General features: G+C 34.5%; 1 protein-coding gene across 4 annotated transcripts in view; it reads left to right on the top strand.

Annotated features, from left to right (window-relative positions):
* The window catches only part of MCU (mitochondrial calcium uniporter), a 245,977-nt gene that overhangs the window by 141,412 nt on the left and 84,495 nt on the right, over positions 1-20,070 (top strand). For all 4 annotated transcript variants that reach the window (XM_036998965.2, XM_036998967.2, XM_036998966.2 and 1 more), the window contains one exon: positions 18,757-18,826. In XM_036998965.2, coding sequence (XP_036854860.1) covers positions 18,757-18,826 — 70 coding nt within the window. The remainder of the gene's footprint in view (positions 1-18,756; positions 18,827-20,070) is intronic.

Here is a 20,070-nt window from a genome sequence, read left to right as displayed (position 1 = left end):
GGACTATTCTGGATTGAGTGTTTCAGTTTTGAATTATGTATAAAAATCATCTTATCTTATTTGATCTTACTCTTTGTACTGCACTAAGACCTTTAGTGACTATTATTTTGCATTAATTCTTTTGCATTAGTGTGTTCATTATGTGAAGTTAACACCCTGGAATAGCTTTGTTAAGGAATTTTTTTAAATCAAGCAAATTAGAATAAATATCCTTTGCTAAAGGTAGAAAAAAGGAGGAAATTTTATCAAAATCTGTTTATTTGTATGAGGCCAGGATGTTAAAGACAAATAAGACTTAGAACTATTTTTAAGTCTCCAATTATGAAGGTGGATTTGTTGTTCTTAACAGTATTCCTATTGGATAAAGTCTGGAAGGACTGAAGGAACATTATTAACTAGTACATGATCCCGTGACTCATATTCCAGACTGAGATGTACGGTTAAGCAGGACGATTATATTAGAAATGCAGGCAGCATGTTTTTTTTATTTTTAATTAGGTAAAATAACTTAAAATAAGTGGAAAAGGAATTCTGAAACAAGACCAACTACTTTGCTATTATTTCTCTTTTTATGTTTTGGTCTTCTCATGATATAAGTTGATATGCTGCCACAACACATGGGTGGGTGTAGAGTGATTTTTATAGCAGCTGTGTGTCCCTCTGATTGCAGGGGAATAAAAAAGGCCCATCGTTCAGTGACTGCAATGGGGTATGGAAAGGGACTCGATAATAAAGGTGAATGTAATAACCACATTGTTTTTCTTGTGAAACCTTCGTAAGGGTGTATATCAGTGATACCTTAATTTTAAAAAAAAGCCCATTGTTACTTGTATTTATGAGTGGTAGCTACATTCTATTTCATTGTCAGCTAAAGCTAGACAAAATGAAAATCACACAAGGACTATATTTGGTTTAAAATTGTTTACTTTATTAATATAAGCGAGATGTGAGACAACTTCTCACCACCACCACCACTTCTTTCCTCCCTTTTATTTAATCCTTACCTAAAAAAAAAATTAAGCAAGTCTGTAACTAAGAAACAAAGAAGCAACATGGAAGTATAAGTTCCTGAGATCTGTATAATTATTTTTCCCCTTTTGTCCTAGTTTTTCTCCTGCATGTTAAAAGATTACAGAACAATTAATCTATTATATTTTCCTTTAAAAAAAATACAACAGGGCACTTTGGGGTCAGTAGGTATTATATCCTTCTTATCAACTTTTATTTGGAAAAAAATTTCAGACCTACCAAAAATTGCAGAAGAACAATATTACACCCTTCACCTAGATTCACCATTTACTAATAAATATTTTGCCGCATTTGCTTTATTTCTCTCTCTCCACACACACACACACACACACACACGCATATTACTGTTCTTTATTATTTCCTGATCCACTTGACATTGTTAGACATCATAATCCTTCATCTCAAAATGCCTCAGCCATGTTTTTCTTAAGAATAACAACATTCTTTTGCTGTTAGACAAAATATAGAATCTGATTTAACTTTTTTCTAAATCCTGTCTATTACCTGTGTTTTGTCAGCATTCAAGAACAAAGGAAGCAGTGAGGGCAATTATTAATAGTATCCACCCACTTCCTAAGTTATTCATCACTATGCATCTTCCAGAAACCAGTGAGAAAATGAAAGAAATTGATTTTTTAAACCGAAATAATATAAAGTTTTGATTGACAAGGTCCCTATAGCATTAAAAGTAGATCCAAGTTTTTGAGGTATCATGTATAATTGAACCATTTCCCTAAGTTCCTGTTGGTATTTATTTTAATAAATTCATAAACTTTCAGAGTTGAAAGGGCCTTACAATGTACATTGTATAACCCATTCATTATGCAGATGAGAAGAACTAAGGTTCAAGGTCACACAACTAGTGATGAGACTAAATCTAGTTTTTCAAACTCTCAATGAAATGTTCTTTCTGTTAGCTCATGTTGCGTCCCCATGAGCCCTAGTTACTTATACTGGGGTCTTGATAGATGACAAAAGTAAAATATCTGAGAATACTATACCTCACTAGTGTACCCCGTTGAATCTCATCTGGGTGAACTCTAGCAGGTGCTTCTCAAACTTTAATGTGTGTGTGAATTTCCTAGTGATCTTGTTAAATGTAAATTATGATTCAGTAAATCTGAGTTAGGGTCTGGGAATCTGCATTTCTACTGCTGATGCTGCAGATTCATACACTGCATTTTCAGTAGCAGTTGCCTAGAATCTGCACAGAAATCTCATAGCACCCAGGCACCAGCAAAGTAGAAAAACTATAAAATATTTAAGTTGTATAGAGAATAATGTAACAACCTGCTTACGCACCATCAAGCCAAAATAAAATATTTCTGAAAGTTTTTACTTTCCTAAATTTTCAGAGAAGGGAGTTTTATCCCAATATATTAATTTATAGATGCAACTACCTATTTCCTCAATATTATAGTATCAAGGAATACTGAGATTTCACAGACTTTCTTGGTAGCATGGAAGAAAATATGAATTCAGGTGATAAAAAGAACCATGGACAAATTGAACTGTTGATCAAAAAGGGCAACCAGTGAAATTCCATTACAGGAACTCAAACCAACTTTACAAATACATCTTTAACAAATACACTCCCAGGTAGTTTACATTCTGAATTCATTCCCTTATTTCTAAATCTTTATGTTGCTTTGAATTGTACAAATGATTGTTGAAAGAAGTAAGTACTAGGTTTTATGGAAGTGAACCCGGTAATAATTTTGCATTTGCATTTTTTGCTGTTTAAGATTAATAATTAGCAGTATATTTATACCTCCAGCAGCTAAAAATAAAAGACATTTAGTATATATGTAAAGAAGTTTGCACTCTGAATATCTCCCAAGTACTTATAGAAATCATAATTGCTTCCTATTTCTCAGAGTAATTTAGCAATAAAATAACAAGCTAGGAATAATTCCCAGTGTATGTGGAGGGTAGTACTGCTACATAAGGCAACGTTATAACTTGTCAAAGATTTTGAGGTATAAAGAAGACAATTAATTATTTATTAAGCTTCCACTTTCTCTTATATATATGTAAGTGTATATATAAAGAAATGAAGGCAGTCTTCAGGTTGATCATTATGCCCAAGGGGAGGCAGATATCTAAACAGGTCATTAGAATACAGTGTGACAAATAAAGACAGGTATGGACAAAATCTAGAAGCAGTGCAGGACAGTTGTAAAGGAAACAGAGTTGAAAAACGTAATTCATTAACAAATGATAAAAGAAACTAGAACTAAAAATTTTTTAATGATAAATGAGAATTAAGAAATTCTGTAAAATAGAGGGATGGATAGACAACCTGATAATATAGAATGTAGATGAAAGGCATAAAAGGGTTTTCACTGTAAAACTCTTCCAATTTTGCTTTATGTTTGAAAAGTTTCATAATATTGGATAAAATAATCATTAAAAAAAACACGGTATAAAGGGGCCACAGTTTTCACTTTTCTTGTGAATGTAGGGTCTTAATAAATAGAAGAAAAAAAATGGAAGAGAATTTTCCAATTCACTGCGGAGACCGGTTGTCACTTAAGAGCAAAAAATCTTGCATTGGTATCGTTAACATTTCTGTCATGAGGCGCAAGAGAGTAAAAATGCAACCATTCAGGAAAATGTGCACCCAAAAGGGTATAAACACATTCCAAATGTAGGTGTAGAATTGCCTGAGATACTACGAATCTAGCCCACACAGTGATGTTTTAGTAGATATTGGACTATGGTTCTTGTTGAAATTTTGGGTAATACCAAAATCTAAAATAGAAACATTGTTTATCAATGAAGTTAACATATGCTTTATATTTATATTTATCTTAATTTCATACATAGTGATAATTTTATCAATATTAGAACCTAGTTATTGATTTCAAAACCTAATATAAGAGAATTTTCTTTAATAAGCATTTCTTAATACCATTAAATGAATAAATATTTGTATTAGGATAAAAAATTACCTTTTATCAATTCATATTATGTTGAATGATATGATACACAACTAGTTAAGATTTGAATGCTCTGATTTAGTCTATTGCTAGATCAGCAGTGGTGAAGTATTTAATGGCTTCTATCTTGCCTTGTACATTTTCTACACATTACTTACTTGATCCTCAAAGTGATTTTGGTGAACAAGTATTAATTTTTAAGTAACTATATTGCTAATTTGGGAGCTGGATTTAATTTTCTAATTAGAAAACTGGTGTTGAAAGATACAACAAGAAGTCCTGCATATTACCTTGTTTTATAGACGTGTGAAATTCTTTTGGAAACTAAAGGTAATATTAAAGTTGAATCATGACTTCCATTATAAAGTAACAATATATTCTAGTGGAGGAAATGTTGCCTATGTTATAATAAAATGGAGTAACCATTTTTAATAATATATTCAAGGAAAAAATAATTTTCTAATATTAACCTGTAATTATAATTTAACACACAAATTATAAGTACCACTGTCACTTAAACTGTATCAGAAAAACTTTTTTTCTTTGGTGGGTTATTGAAAAAGAATTTAGTCTAACCCTTTAAGTGCTTTTTATGGTGTTATCTGAAGAGATACCTCAGGTTTCTACCTTTAACATCAAAAGGTGTTTTTATTGTATAATGTCTGTTAGAGATAGTGTGGTTTTGAAATGCATTATACTTATTAAATTCAGTTCAATAAGAATCAGTCCTTAAGGAGATTGAAGATTTATTCTCAGTTTTATTTCTGAACATCTTTTATTGTGGTAGACAGTCATTCAGATATCGTGCTCGTATAGTCACAGGTCCTTAAGATAAATCAGCCTTGTGAAATAGTCAACTGAGACTTTGGGGTTGAGATTCAAGATAGTAAGTTCAAGTCTTCTAACTACAGTGTTTTCCCCCTATTTCAGATCTCTAGGGTTCGAAGCCACAGTGCTTATTTTAGTAGATGGGTAGAGGCAAAGAAATGAAAAATTATTGTTGATGTGATGCTTCAACAATTCATTATATCAAAGATATGGGCAAAATCGATGCCAAATTGAAGCTGTTACAGCTGTGTCTTGCTTTAGACCAACTGAAATAGTTTTACACTCTTAGTCCTAGTATACATACAGACACTGAGTTCTGGAGATACGTACGGTAGAATTTTGAAACATGGCTACTCTGGTCTCTTTAAAAAAAGAGACTTTTGGAACATTGAAGAGATCCATTTTCATAAGCTTTCTATAGGGGAAAAATGTAACAGCAAGATATAGTTTGACATATATCAACTTGTGGTATATTGAGGCTATTTATAACAAGATTTTAGCCATGGACAAATAAAGAAATATAGTTATTCCATTCAAAGCTGTTTGATATAGTTTGACATAGTTAATAGATATTTGTTTCCTAATGAATTTAGGTCCTAAGCTATTAAATAAAGAGAACGGGTTAAGGAAATACCTTTTTCCTTCCTTCCTTTTTTCTCTTCCCGTCTTCTACTTTCCTTCCATCCTTCCTTCTGTTTTTACCCCACTCTGGTCTAATATCTAACTGGCTATAAATATTTTGGAGATATTGACAGGTTATTTAGACTTGATAGTCTTCTCAAGTTGCTGGCAGGAATATATGGCTGAGTTTGCTCTTCTGAACAATAAAAGGTGAGTGTAGGGAAGTTGCATAATGTATGATAGTAGTAAAGAATTTTCAAGTAAGTTTTGACTTGAATTTAATAACTTGCTTGGGGGCATGAAATGTCTTTATAATACCAAAGTTTGATTTATTATTAACTTGAATCTTATGACTTGGGAAAATAAAAAGTTATTGTTCTGTAGTCTGACTCTAACTTGGTAATGCTAGCATTTTTCTTCTCCTGGGGTTAAAATTTAAAGGAAATTATTGTAATACCAGGGCAGAGGTATTATACTTTAACCACAAGCCCCTTTTTTCCCTAGAAGTTCTCAAGTTAACTTATCAAAGATGTGGACTATCTTGTACCAAAAGTATAAGCTTGTATTCTCTTTTCAAGGGACCATATTGGCACCAAATCACCTTGTTCATTTGGTATTGATGTTGCCTTAAGATTTACTTTTTCTCTGATTTCTGCACTTTCTGAATCTTGCTTTCTTAACCTTAATCTTAACCTTAACCTTAAGTCTCTGTGTATGAAGTTTAAATATGTGAATAATACATAGTATTTGCATGAATGTTTTTCTTTTTTTACCTTCTTGACACATTTTTAAAACTTTGAACACCAGTCAAGTGTTTATTAAAAGCTTTCTATCTTTTTGTGATTTCCTAAGAATCTACAATTTGAACAACAGAATACATTTAGCCCAGGGAGTCAGGAAGCCATGGCTACATTCACAGCAGTGGTGCCCTTTGCTCTGGCCCCACAGCATCTCCTTGTCTCGTCTGTGTCTTTGTTTTGCTTTTGTTTGTTGGTCTTGTCTTATTTCAAAGGAAAAACGAAGAGCAAAATCATCTTTGTGGGGCTTCTACAGGCTGTTAGAAGGTTTAAAGGCAGAAAACGACCTGTATGTGTATTTGTGAACACTTAATAAGTAGTATTTTGTGATGGTCAGTGTTAGTTATAGAAGTGATGGAACAGCTTTGGGAAGTGAATGACCTCAGAACTGCAGGGCGGTCCCCCAGTGGAGTCCCCACGCTAGTTCTTACAGGCACGGATGGTGAATGTTGTGGGCTTGTGGGTCATATAGTTTCTGACGACTGCTCAGCTCCCCTGCAACTACACAACTAATCAATTCTGCCCTAGTAGTGTGAACGAAGACAAATGAGCTGTATATAATAAGTAAATGAACAGACTTGGTTGTGTTCCAATAAAACCTTTGTTTACAAAAATGAGTGACTGACCTGCCAATCATATTTTAACATCCTAACAAATAATATTCATAAGTAATCATGTATTCATGCAGTTCTCTGACCCACAAATTTTTTTTATTAGTGGTAATCCATTCATAAAATCATAGATGGTAAAGGACTTCTTGTTTTAACATGGCCTAGTAGATGTATACTGAAATATTTTCAGATAAAGCGAAATGATGGATAGAATTTCCTTAAAGATATTCTGTGGTAAAAAACTGAGTCGATATAGATGAACTAAGTTTGACAAAATGTGGGTAAATGTAGAGGGCAGGTAAAGGGTACATGAAAGAAATTCATCACATTGTGTTCTCTACTTCTGTGTATGTTTGAAAATATCCATATTTAAAAGTTACTGCTTAAATAAACAATGGCCCAGTAGAAGCAGCAGTTTTTTCCCTTCTCTTAAAATGACCTTGAAGTAGAAAAGAGAATAGAAGCACAAATACAAGCTCCATCTTTAGTACAACCAGAGAGATCTCTGCAATCCCAAAGCAAAATATATATAAAAAAAGGATGCCAGATCCAATGAAGGCCAAATAGGTGTGTGAGAAGACCCTGAGAGGCAACCTCGGTGGTTACAGATACCGAGCAAAGCCAAAGAACTCAGTTTTCCAAAAGAAATGCCTGGCCACAGACTTCTTCAAAACAGCATTCACCACTAGTACTTTATCCTGAAGTCCTCAAGGGAAGATTAGTTTGGGAATCTTTTTACCAATCCAAATAATCATTCAGTATAAAGATAAACATTTTTTAACAAGTTAAAATTTAATAATGACAAGTTTCAGCAAATTTAGCTCTCATGAGCCCTAATTCTACAGGATGAAGTTCAGCCAGCCAAGAAATGAAAGGAGAAACCACTGTTAAAGTATTGATAGTAAGCATAGAGTCCACTGATGTATAAAATTTAGACTAAAACAGATGTGAAGATATGAATATTTAGAACCTTGACAATGATATAACTAACAGAAGTTGAAAGGGTGAGGGAAATTTTGTAAAGTGTTATTAACCTCATATTTTATAACAAGTGTTTAAAGGTGTCACTTAAAACCAATAAATACAGTAAAAGGAGTATAGTGGGGCATACGGTGAGGGGGCAGAAGTATGTAGGTAGTAGGTGATAAACACTGAGAGAAATGTAATAAATGGTATGGCAGAGGGGAGGAAAAAAACAACTATATTAAGTTCATAATTACTTTAATAGAGATATGAAAAATATAAATAAATAAATAAATAAATATATATATATATATATATATCGGAAGTACCAAATGATGGGATTGACATTTTAAATTGGGTGTTCAGAGTACGCCTTATTCAGAAAGTAAAATTTGAGCAAAGATTTGAAGGAAGCAAGGGGAGCCTGATAGTTAATCTGGAGAAATAATATTCTAAGCAGAAGTGTTAACTATTGCAGAGGTCCTGAAACAAGAATATAGCTGGTGCGTACAACAGGAAAGATTCCAAAGGGGCTAAAGCAGTGTGATTGGAAGTGGTAGGGGATGAAGTTAGAAAGATAATAGGGTATTGGGCAATTTGGGGGTCTTAAAGGCAGTTAAAAGAACTTACTAGACTTCTGCTCTGAAAAAAAACTACTAAGAATAATCTTCCATATTATCAGAAGAAATACATTTGTATAACTAAAACAACAAGCACAAGCCATTTAGTAAACTTTTTAAGAAGAAACAGCAGCAATAAAAACAAAGCATAAAAGCTTTGTAGCATAAAATTTGATGCCTGAAAGGAGAGTAAATATGTTAATAAATATAAATAGCCTAAGCTTTCCTATTAAAAGAGTCCCATATTAGATCACACACACAAAATAACAATTTCGATTCATTCCTGAAACACAGAAGCTCAGGAAGAATAGCAAAATTAAAGGACAGGCAGAGATATAGAGGCATATGCAAACAAAATGCAGGGGCCATGATCTTAATAATGGACAAGACTTAGTATGAAAAGCATTATATTAGGAAAAAGGAGATATAAGATCTTTATGAAGAAAACCTTAAAATGCTTCTTATGGAGACAAAGACTTAAATGGAAAGATTTATAAGGTTCTTAGGTATGAAGACTCAAAATCGTAAATGTGTCATTGTCACTTACATTAATCCATGGAGTTAATATGATCTCAGCTTCACAACAGAACAAACAAAAAACTTAACATTTATTGAGTGCTTACTCAATGCCAGGCACTATTCTAAATGTTTTAGATGTATTATTCATTTAGTCTTCACAGCAACTTTAAATAATAGATGCTGAGGTTACTCTTTGCCCATTTCTCAGTAAAGGAACTGAGGTGCGAAGAAGCTAATGATCTTGCCCATTTGGGGTTGCAGTTAGAGTAAGTTACTGAATAAGAATCTGAACTTAGGAAGGATGATTACAGAGTCTGTGCTTTTAATCACTATACTATATTGCTTTTGAAACTAACAGGAGTGTATGTGTATGTGTGTGTGTTTAACTAGACAAACTGATTATCTAAAGTTCATACAGAGAAACAAATAAGCAAGAATAGCCAGGAAAATTCTTAAGACAATAAGGGGAAACTAGTTCACCCTACCAGAAACTAAGATAAAAAGCTAGAGTATTAAAACAGTGTGGTACTAGGGCATGAGCAAACAGATCATGGGACAGAAATCCAGAAAAAGATCCAAATTCATATAGGTATTTGGAAAATAAAGGTATAATTTACAATAAGAAGGGAAAATGAAATATTTACTCTATAGGACAGCTGTGATACATTACTGAGAAATTAGTTGGATTTCTACTTCATAACTTTGACTAAAATTAATTCCTAATGAATCAAAGATTTAAACCTGAAAATTAAACTAGAAGAAACCAAGAAAAATTTTATAATATTCTTTAACTAAGGAAGTCTTTAAGTTACATGAGACAGGCCCCATAAACCACAGAGAAAAGATTGCAACACATTATGTTGGCAAAGAGCTAATTTTCTTAATATTTAAAGAATTTCTACAAAATAATGTTCAAAGATCAACAACCAAATTGAAAAAGTGGGGAAGGAGTAAAATCTTCAGTTTATAGAAAACAAGTACAACTAACTCTGAGATTTAAAAAAATATGTAAATTCTCACATTTAATACAAAATATGCATATTCACAGCTATGGTGAAATACTGTTCAGCTGTGACATTTGCAAAATAAAGTTTGATAATACACTTGACCTCGAACAACATGGTTCAAACTGCACAGGTCCATTTATATACAGATTTTTTCAATAAATATATTGAAAAATCTTTTGGAGATTTGCAACAATTTGAAAAAACATTTTCTCTTCTCCAGCTCACTTTCTTATAAAAATACAGTAATATAATACATATAGCATATGAAATAGTGTTACCAGTAAGGCTTCTGGTCAACAGTAGGCTATTTGTAGTTGAATTTTTGGGGAGTCAAAAGTTATACATGGATTTTTGACTGCACAGTCAGAGTTAGGGTTGGTGTCCTTAACCCCCAGATTATTCAAGGGTCAGCTGTACATTTTTTAGGGGAAGTGTTGGGAATCAGATACTCATTTACTGAATAAGAGTATTATTTGTGGGTTTGTGAATTCATATACTCCTCCATGAAAAACAATTTGGCAGTAGCTTTCAAAATTTCAAGTGCACTAAACTTTAACCTGGCACTTTCTCTTGAAGTATTTTATTCTCAGATATGTGCCCACGTGCAAAGTTATCTGCTCTAGTATCATATATTATAATAATAAAAGATTGTCTGTCAATAGGACGTTCTAAAGATGTACCATAAACTTTATTTAACCCTTATAATTCCATTCAGTCAGCAAAAACAGTGAGGTTTAAAAAACAAAAAAGTGGAAGCATGAGAAACATTTGCTCTGGGTGTGCTAGCTGTGAAGATGGAGGAAGGGGGCTGCAGGCCAAGGCTGTGACTGGGCTCTAGAAACTGAGACCAGCCCTACCAGCTTAATTTAAGGAAGGAAGGATCTGGATCCTACAAGGAACTGAATTCTGACAACAACCTGAATAACCTTGAAAGTAGATTCATCACCTCCCCCACCCCTCCACAAGCTTCTGGAAAAAAAGTTCAGCCCTAATGATACCTTGATTTTACCCTTGTGAGACTCTAAACAGAGAACCAACTGAACCACACTATGCTGAGACTTCTGACCTACAGAAACTCTGAGAGAAAGGAGGGATTGGATTAAAGATGGCAGCATGAGAGGTGAGACAGAGACCTCTTCCTAAAACCACATATAATACAAAAATATAATTAATACAACTAGTCCTGAAAGAGCAACAGGAAAGAGGGCTGCACCAGACTGCATACACCTGGAGAAAAGAGTGGACCTCATGGAACAGGACACCAGCACAACTCCCCTGTGACCCCTGACATCACTCCAGGGGATGAACAGCTACAGAGGGTAGAGCTTCTGGGCACTAGAGGGCGCCAAATACAAATAATGAAATGTCAGAGGACCCTGGTTCAAAGCAAAATCTGAACACCAGAGAAAGGACTCAGTGAGAACTGAATTAATAAAACTTTCTAAAAGAGATTTCAAAATAAAAATCATAAGCATGCTCATAGAGGTACAGAAAAATATTCAAAAACTCAAGAACGAATTTAGGACAGAGATCCAATCATTGAAGAGCACAGTGGAGGGCATTAAAAGCAGATTAGATGTGGTAGAGGAGATGATAAATGAAATAGAAAATAGGGAAGAGGAATACAAAGAAGCTGAGACACACTGAGAAAAAAGGATCTCTAGGAATGAAAGAATACTGAGAGAACTGTGTGACCAATCCAAACAGAACAATATTCATTTATAGGAGTACCAGAAGAAGAAGAGAGAGAAAAAGGGATAAAAAGTGTGTTTGAGGAAGTAATTGCTGAAAACTTCCCCAATCTGGGGAAGGAGATAGTCTCTAAGGCCATGGAAATGCACAGATATCCCAACACAATGGACCCAAGGAGGACAACACCAAGACATATAATAATTAAAATGGCAAAGATCAAGGATAAGGACAGACTGTTAAAAGCAGCCAGAGAGAGAAATAAGACCACATACAAAGGAAAACCCATCAGGCAATCATCAGACTTCTCAGCAGAAACCTTGCAGGCCAGAAGGGAGTGGCATGATATATTTAATGCGATGAATCAGAAGGGCCTTGAACCAAGAATACTTTATCTGGCAAGATTATCATTTCAAGGAGGGATTAAACAATTTCCAGATAGACAAAAGCTGAGAGAATTTAGCTCTCACAAACCATCTCTACAGTGTATTTTGGAGGGACTACTATAGGTGGAAGTGTTCCTAACATTAAATAGCTGTCACCAGAGGTAATAAAAAGGAATAGACAAAGAGTACAGTATATGATACTTAGTATGTAAAGACTGGAGGAGGAAAAAAAGGAGGGGAAAAAAAAGAAACTTTAGATTGTGTTTGTAATAGCATACTAAGTGAGTTAAGTTAGACTCTTAGATAGTAAGAAAGTTAATCTTGAACCTTTGGTAACCATGAATCTAAAGCGTACAATGGCAGTAAGTATATACCTATCAATAATCATGCTAAATGTAAATGATCTGAAGACACCAATCGAAAGACATACAGTCACTGAATGGATAAAAAACAAGACCTAATTATATGCTGCCTATAAGAGACTCATTTTAAACCCAAAGACATACACAGACTAAAACTGAAGGGATGTAAAAAGATATTTCATGCAACTAATAAGGAGGAAAAAGCAGGAGTTGCAGTACTTGTATCAGACAAAATAGACTTTAAAACAAAGAAAGTCACAAAAGACAAAGATGGACATTATATAATGATAAAGGGGTCAATCCAACAAGAAGATATAACCATTATAAATATCTAGACACCCAATACAGGAGCACCTACATATGTGAAATAAATACTAACAGAATAAAAAGAAGAAATAGAATGCAATGCAGTCATTCTAGGAGACTTCAACACTCTACTCACTCCAAAAGACAGATCAACCAGATAGAAAATAAGTAAGGAGACAGAGGCATTGAACAACACATTAGAACAGATGGACCTAACAGACATCTACAGAACTTTCCACCCAAAAGCAGCAGAATACACATTCTTCTCAAGTGCACATGGAATATTTTAAAGAATAGATCATATACTAGGCCACAAAAAGAACCTCAGTAAATTCAAAAAGATTGAAATTGTACCAACCAGCTTCTCAGACCACAAGGATATGAAACTAGAAATAAATTGCTCAAAGAAAATGAAAAAGCCTACAAACACATGGAGGGTAAACAACATGTTCCTAGGTAACCAATGGATCAATGACCAAATAAAAACAGAGATCAAGCAATATATGGAGACAAATGACAACAATAATTCAGCAATGTAAAATCTGTGGGATGCAGCAAAGGCGGTGCTAAGAGGGAAGTATATTGCAATACAGGCCTACCTCAGAAAAGAAGAATAATCCCATATGAACAGTCTAAACTCACACTTAATGAAACTAGAAAAAGAACAAATGAGGCCCAAAGGCAGTAGAAGGAGGGACATAATAAAGATTAGAGCAGAAATAAATAAAATTGAAAACAGTAAAAAAATAGAAAGAATCAATGAAAGCAGGAGCTGGTTCTTCAAGAAAGTAAACAAAATAGATAGACCCCTAGCCAGATTTATCAAGAAAAAAAAAGAGAGTCTGCACACATGAAAAGAATCAAAAATGAGAAAGGAAAAATCACTACAGACACCACAGAAATACAAACAAATATTAGAGAATAATATGAAAATTTATATGCTAACAAACTGGATAACCTAGAAGAAATGGACAACCTTCTAGAAAAATACAACCTTCCAAGGCTGACCCAGAAAGAAACAGAAAATCTAAACAGACCAATTCTAAAGACGAAATTGAACTGGTAATCAAAAACTACCTAAGAACAAAAACTACTGGACCAGATGGCTTCACAACTAAATTTTATCAAACATTTGGTGAAAACCTAATATCCATCCTCCCTAAAGTTTTCAAAAAAGTAGAAGAGGAAGGAATATTTCCAAACTCATGCTATGAGGACAGCATCACCCTAATACCAAAACCAGGCAAAGACACCACAAAAAAAGAAAATTACAGACCAATATCCCTTTTGAACACAGATGCAAAAATACTCAACAAAATATTAGCAAACCGAATTCAAAAAGACATCAAAAAAATCATCCATCACGATCAAGTAGGATTTATTCCAGGGATGAAAGTATGGTACAGTATTAGAAAGTCCATCAGTACCATCCACCACATGAACAAAAAGAAGAACAAAAACCACATGACCATCTCCATAGATGCCAAAAAATCATTTGACAATAAAGGCCATATATGACAAACCCACAGCCAACATCCTACTTAACAGCAAGAAGCTGAAAGCCTTTCCTTTAAGATTGGGAACAAGACAAGGATGCCCACTCTCTCCACTTTTACTCAACATAGTTCTGGAGGTCCTTGCCACAGCAATCTTACAAAACAAAGAAATACAAGGCATCCACATTAGTAAAGAAGAAATCAAACTCTCACTATTTGCAGATGACATGATATTGTACATAAAAAACCCTAAAGAATCCACTCCAAAACTGCTAGATCTAAATCAGAATTCAGCAATGTTGCAGGATACAAAATTAATACACAGAAATCTGTTGCATTCCTATACACTAATATGAACTAACAGAAAGAGAAATCAGGAAAACAATTCCATTCACAATTACATCAAAAAGAATAAAATATCTAGGAATAAACCTGACAAAGGACATGAAAGACCTATACACTGAAAACTACAAGACACTCAGGAGAGAAATTAAAGAAGATACCAATAAATGGAAACACATACCATGCTCATGGATAGGAAGAATTAATATTGTCAAAATGGCCATCCTGCCTAAAGCAATCTACAGATTCAATGCAATTCCTATCAAAATACCAACAGCATTCTTCAACAAACTAGAGAAAATAATTCTAAAATTCATATGGAACCCTAAAATTCATATGGAACCCTAAAATTCATAAAGACCCCGAATACCCAAAGCAATCCTGAGAATGAAGAAGAATGAAGAATAGAGTTGGGGGGATTACACTCCCCGATTTCAAGTTCTACTACAAAGTCACAGTAATCAAGACAATTTGGTACTGGCAGAAGAAGACCTGTAAACCAATGGAACAGACTTGACAGCCCAGATATAAACCCAAGTATATATGGTCAATTAATATATGGTAAAGGAGCCATGGACATACAATGGGGAAATGACAGGCTCTTCAACAATTGGTGTTAGCAAAACTGGATAGCTACATGCAAGAGAATAAAACTGGATTATTGTCTATCCCCATACACAAAAGGCAACTCGAAATGGATCAAAGTCCTGAATGTAAGTCATGAAACCAGAAAACTCTTAGAAGAGAACCTAGGCAACAATCTCCTGAATATAAACATTAGGATCTTTTTTCTGAATGCGTTTCCTCAAGCAAGGGAAACAAAAGCAAAAATGAATGCATGGGACTATATCAAACTTAAAGCTTCTGTACAGCAAAGGACACCATCAACAGAACAAAAAGGCATCCTACAGTATGGGAGAATATATTTGTAAACAACATATTTGATAAGGTGTTAACATCCAAAATATATAAAGCACTCACATGCCTCAACAACCAAAAAGCAAATAAAGCGATTAAAAAATGGGCAGAGGATATGAAGAGACAATTCTCCAAAGAAGAAATTCAGATGCCCAACAGGCACATGAAAAGATACTCCACATCACTAATTATCAGGGAAATGCAAATAAAAACCACAATGAGGTATCACCTCACACCAGTTAGGATGGCCAGTATCAAAAAGACTAAGAACAACAAATGCTTGTGAGGATGTGGAGAAAGGGGAACCCTCCTACACTGCTGGTGGGAATGTAAGCTAATTCAACCATTGTGGAAAGCAGTATCGAGGTTCCTCAAAAAATTAAAATTAGAAATACTATTTGTCCCAGGAATTCCACTTCTAGGAATTTACCCAAAGAATATAATTTCTCAGATTCAAAAAGACATATGCACCCCTGTGTTTATTGCAGCACTATTGATAATAGCTAAGATATGGAAGCAACCTAAGTGTCCTTCAGTAGATGAATGGATAAAGAAAAGGTGGTACTTATACACAATGGAATACTACTCAGCCATAAGAAAGAAACAAATTCTACAATTTGCAACAACATGGATGGAGCTAGAAGATATTATGCTCAGTGAAATAAGCCAGACAGAGAAAGACAAGTACCAAATGATTTCCCTCATTTGTAGAGTATAACAATAAAGCAAAACTGAAGGAACAAAACAGCAACAGACTCACAGACTCCAAGAAGGGACTAGCGGGTACCAAAGGAGAGGAGTGGGAGAGGGCATGTGGGGAGGGAGTGATAAGGGGATTCAGGGGTATTATGATTGGCACACATGGTGTGGGGAGGATCAGGAGAAAGTGCAGCACAGAGAAGGCAAATAGTGACTCTGTGGCATCTTACCACACTGATGGGCAGTGACTGCAGTGGGGCATGGGGTGGACACAATAACAGGGGTGAATGTAGTAATCACATTGTCTTTTCATGTAAACCTTCAGAGGAGTGTATATCAATAATACCTTAATAAAATAAATAAGTAAATTGCATATAAAAAGCTAGATGAGTATGGTACTGCAGCATGCTACCATTTGTGTTTTAAAAATCTCCACAAATCCATGCATATATCCACAACTTGTGTGTGTATCACACTGATTGATAGGATACCCAGATTTAACTACTTACTTCTGTAAGATGTAACTACTCTCCTCTGGAGAGGAGAGCTGAGTAGCTGGACCACAGAGTTGAGAGGAAGACCAGTATTAGGTGTAAAAGACTTAATTTTTGCTTCATTGTTTTACTTTAGAGTTTTTGTCATGTACTTGTTTTATCTGTTCAAAGAAATCACATTGCTAGAAGATACCTAAGTGTCCTAGCCCTTAACACTGTAGTTGAGCTAACAGTCCTACAGAGGACAAGATCAAGGCCCTGTATTTCATATAGTTCATGGTGAGCAATATTGAGGTCTGGATTCTAATCCTGATTCTAACTGATATGTGACAGTAAGGCACTTGCTCTCTGTGGATATCAGTTTTCTCATTTGTAGAATAAGGGGTAGGACTCATTTTCTTTTGTGTCCCAATATTAGTTTTCAAACTAATTCATGGAGTGCAAAGATTCTTTGGATCCCATTAGGGGTCCAGACAGAGTCTTGGGGGTGTAGGTTTCCCAGCACACCGGTCTTTAACCACAACATCCCTGGATCTGAGTAAGATTGAGTTTAACTAAATGTATTGAAACTTTTTTTTAAAGTCTGAAATTCTCAGTCCGTAATAAAGTGATTGTGTATATTAACTTAAAGTTTCTCAGCATCACATCAGAACACATTAGTGTGTCATGATCAGCTATGAATTAAGTCATAAGTAAATTAAATGATTATAGTAGGCCCCCTCTTATCCACCATTTTACTTTCCTGTTTCAGTTACCCATGGTCCAGAAGCAGATGACCCTTCTCTGACATACTGTCAAAAGATCAATATGTAGTAGCCTAATACTGTGTAACATTGCCTGTGTTGTTCACCTTACCTTATCTCATCATGTAAACATTTTATCATCTCACATCATCAGAAGAAGGGTGAGTAGAGTACAATAAGGCATTTGGAGAGAGACCACATTCACATTCATATAACTTTTATTACAGCATATTGTTATAATTGTTCTATTTTATTAGTAGTTTTTGTTAATCTCTTCCTGTGCCTAATTTATAAAGTAGACTTCATCATAGGTGTATGTGTATGTAGGAAAAAACATAGTGTATATATATATATATATAAGGCTTAGTATTATCCACAGTTTCAGGTATTCACTAGAGATCTTGGAACATGTCCCAAGGATAAGGAGAGACTATGGTAATTTACATTTTAAAATAAATGTCAGTCTCACATTTCTGCACTCTCTTTTAGGTTGGAAGATGGTGGGAATTGATATTCACAGGAAGGATATAAAGTGTGTTATATGTCTTAGTTGTGTTGAGGTGTGCATTGTTTTAGAGTCCTAAGTGATTTTTCTTGTAGGGTTGATGAAGTGGAATAGAATGCCTGGCTCTGAGGCAAAGACATTGGTTTTTAGTCAGTTAATGCCTTCCTTTCTTCCTTTCTTAATAGTTTTTTGGGACTGGGAAAGTAAATGCTACACAGGGATAAGTGTAAAAAGGACAAGGGATAAAGCATTTGGCAAGGCAGAAACATATTCAGTATTCTTTCTGAAATCTATATTAACTGTGAGAACATTAATTACAGACCTAAATCCACAATAACACTATTCTTGAGGAAATAATTAAGGTGGATATGACTGTGAGTGATTTCCTTCTTATATTCAGAAGAAGGTAATGAGGTAAGGACTCAAAGAGTGAGGTTACCTGACCAGGTTTTAAAAAAGAGAGAGAGAGTGAACAGAAAGACTAGATGTCTACCCAATAACAGTAAATTTGTGATACAACTACTTAAATAATTGTCTTATACCTGGTCAAAGATAAGAAGGAAAAGCCAGCAAGAGGAAAAAGCAAAAAAGTTTAATTTGGACAATAGCACTTAAAATCAGTACTGAGTATTTTAAAAGCTAGGTGAAATATAGTTTTTGTGATATGTGTGTGTAAATTTGTATAAAATCTTGAAAATCAAAATGTTCATCACAATTGATATGAGCTTGAGAGAGTTGTTTTCATCTGTATTTTTAAACTTTTCTGTGAAGAATATATATTACTTTAAGTAATCAAAAAGTCATTATTTATTATATACACAGACATATGCATTTAACATTTGCCATTCCACCCTGACAGTGGATGTGTCTGTTTTCTAGGTGCACCAGAGGATGTCTTCTTGGCAGAACGTGCGAGTTGTTTACTGCAGTACTATTGTGCCCTCTGATGGTAAGTTTTGGCAAATCTATTTTTTATGTCTACTGGTTTGTTTGTTTTCCTTTAATTCAGTGTTTTCCATTCTCTAATCAATATATAAATTTTTAAACCATACTCTTTCACTTAGGATGGACTTGAAGTCAGAGAAGTGGGGGCTAAAGAAGAGAAAAGTTGGGTGAGGGATCTGGTGAATTTAGAGGAGATGTCAGGAAGAAAAACTAACAGACCAAGTTTTCATAGATCATGGAATATTACTGTCTATTCATTTATTTTTCATTTGTTTTTTAAAACTGGGGACATAGGTAATGTAAAGATCACAGAGGTACCATCTTTGGGCCCAACCATTAGGTCTTCATAGTACAGATAATCGTTAAACATTCCAGCTCCTTTATGGCATCACAGCCTAGACAGAAGCAATTCAAGGTCTGAGACCTCCTGCCCTTGGTTGTCTTTTTATTCCCTTAGACTAAGGGCTGTATACTCTTCTTTGATATGGAGAAGAATGAACAGATGCTTGGAGACCACATCCTTTGCAAATGTTTATGATGCTGCAGACTGATAAGATCTGAGCTTTGATTGTTTTTACATTAGTAGGGGAGATGTGTTTACAACTCTTCTTATCATTTCTCTTACCCAGTATTGCACATTTACAATTTAGATGGTTTGCCTAGGGTTGGCTGTTAAATATATTTTCTCTCTGTAAAGTTTAGATTGATAGAACTCTAATTTCAACCTTATAAACATTAATTTGTAGGCATAGCAACCATCAAAAGAGCATCTAGCAAATTTATAAGGACCCCTAGAGCTAAAGAAACCTCAAATGATTTGTGAAAGCCCTAGGATCTGCTACCTACATTTAATCAATATAGATTCAATATAGGTATTTGCAATGTTATGAGAACCCCCTCCCCAAAGCTACTTAATTATCTGAATATATGGACAGTGTGTTTGTATTTGCTAAAATCCTCTAAACCTGGAGAAAATACCCATTTGTGATTACCCATTTGTAGTATGGAAAGGCTGAAAGAAAAACTAGACCAGAATCAAAACAAGGAAAATAGTAGCTGGCTTTCTTTTTCCTCTCTTAAGACATTAAGAACTGGTAAAATAATACTAAATATATAAATCAAAAGCAGCACTTGGCATTTGTTACAGCTGAAGACAGGTAGATGTGTTGCCCCCCACAAACTCATTATGTACATAGATGCCAGTACTTCCTATGTGGCCAAGAGCCAGAGGAACATAAAGCCACCTGC

Source organism: Manis javanica, chromosome 7 (assembly GCF_040802235.1).
Source record: "Manis javanica isolate MJ-LG chromosome 7, MJ_LKY, whole genome shotgun sequence".
NCBI classification, from domain to species: domain Eukaryota; kingdom Metazoa; phylum Chordata; class Mammalia; order Pholidota; family Manidae; genus Manis; species Manis javanica.
This window is presented reverse-complemented; position numbering and strand designations above follow the sequence as displayed.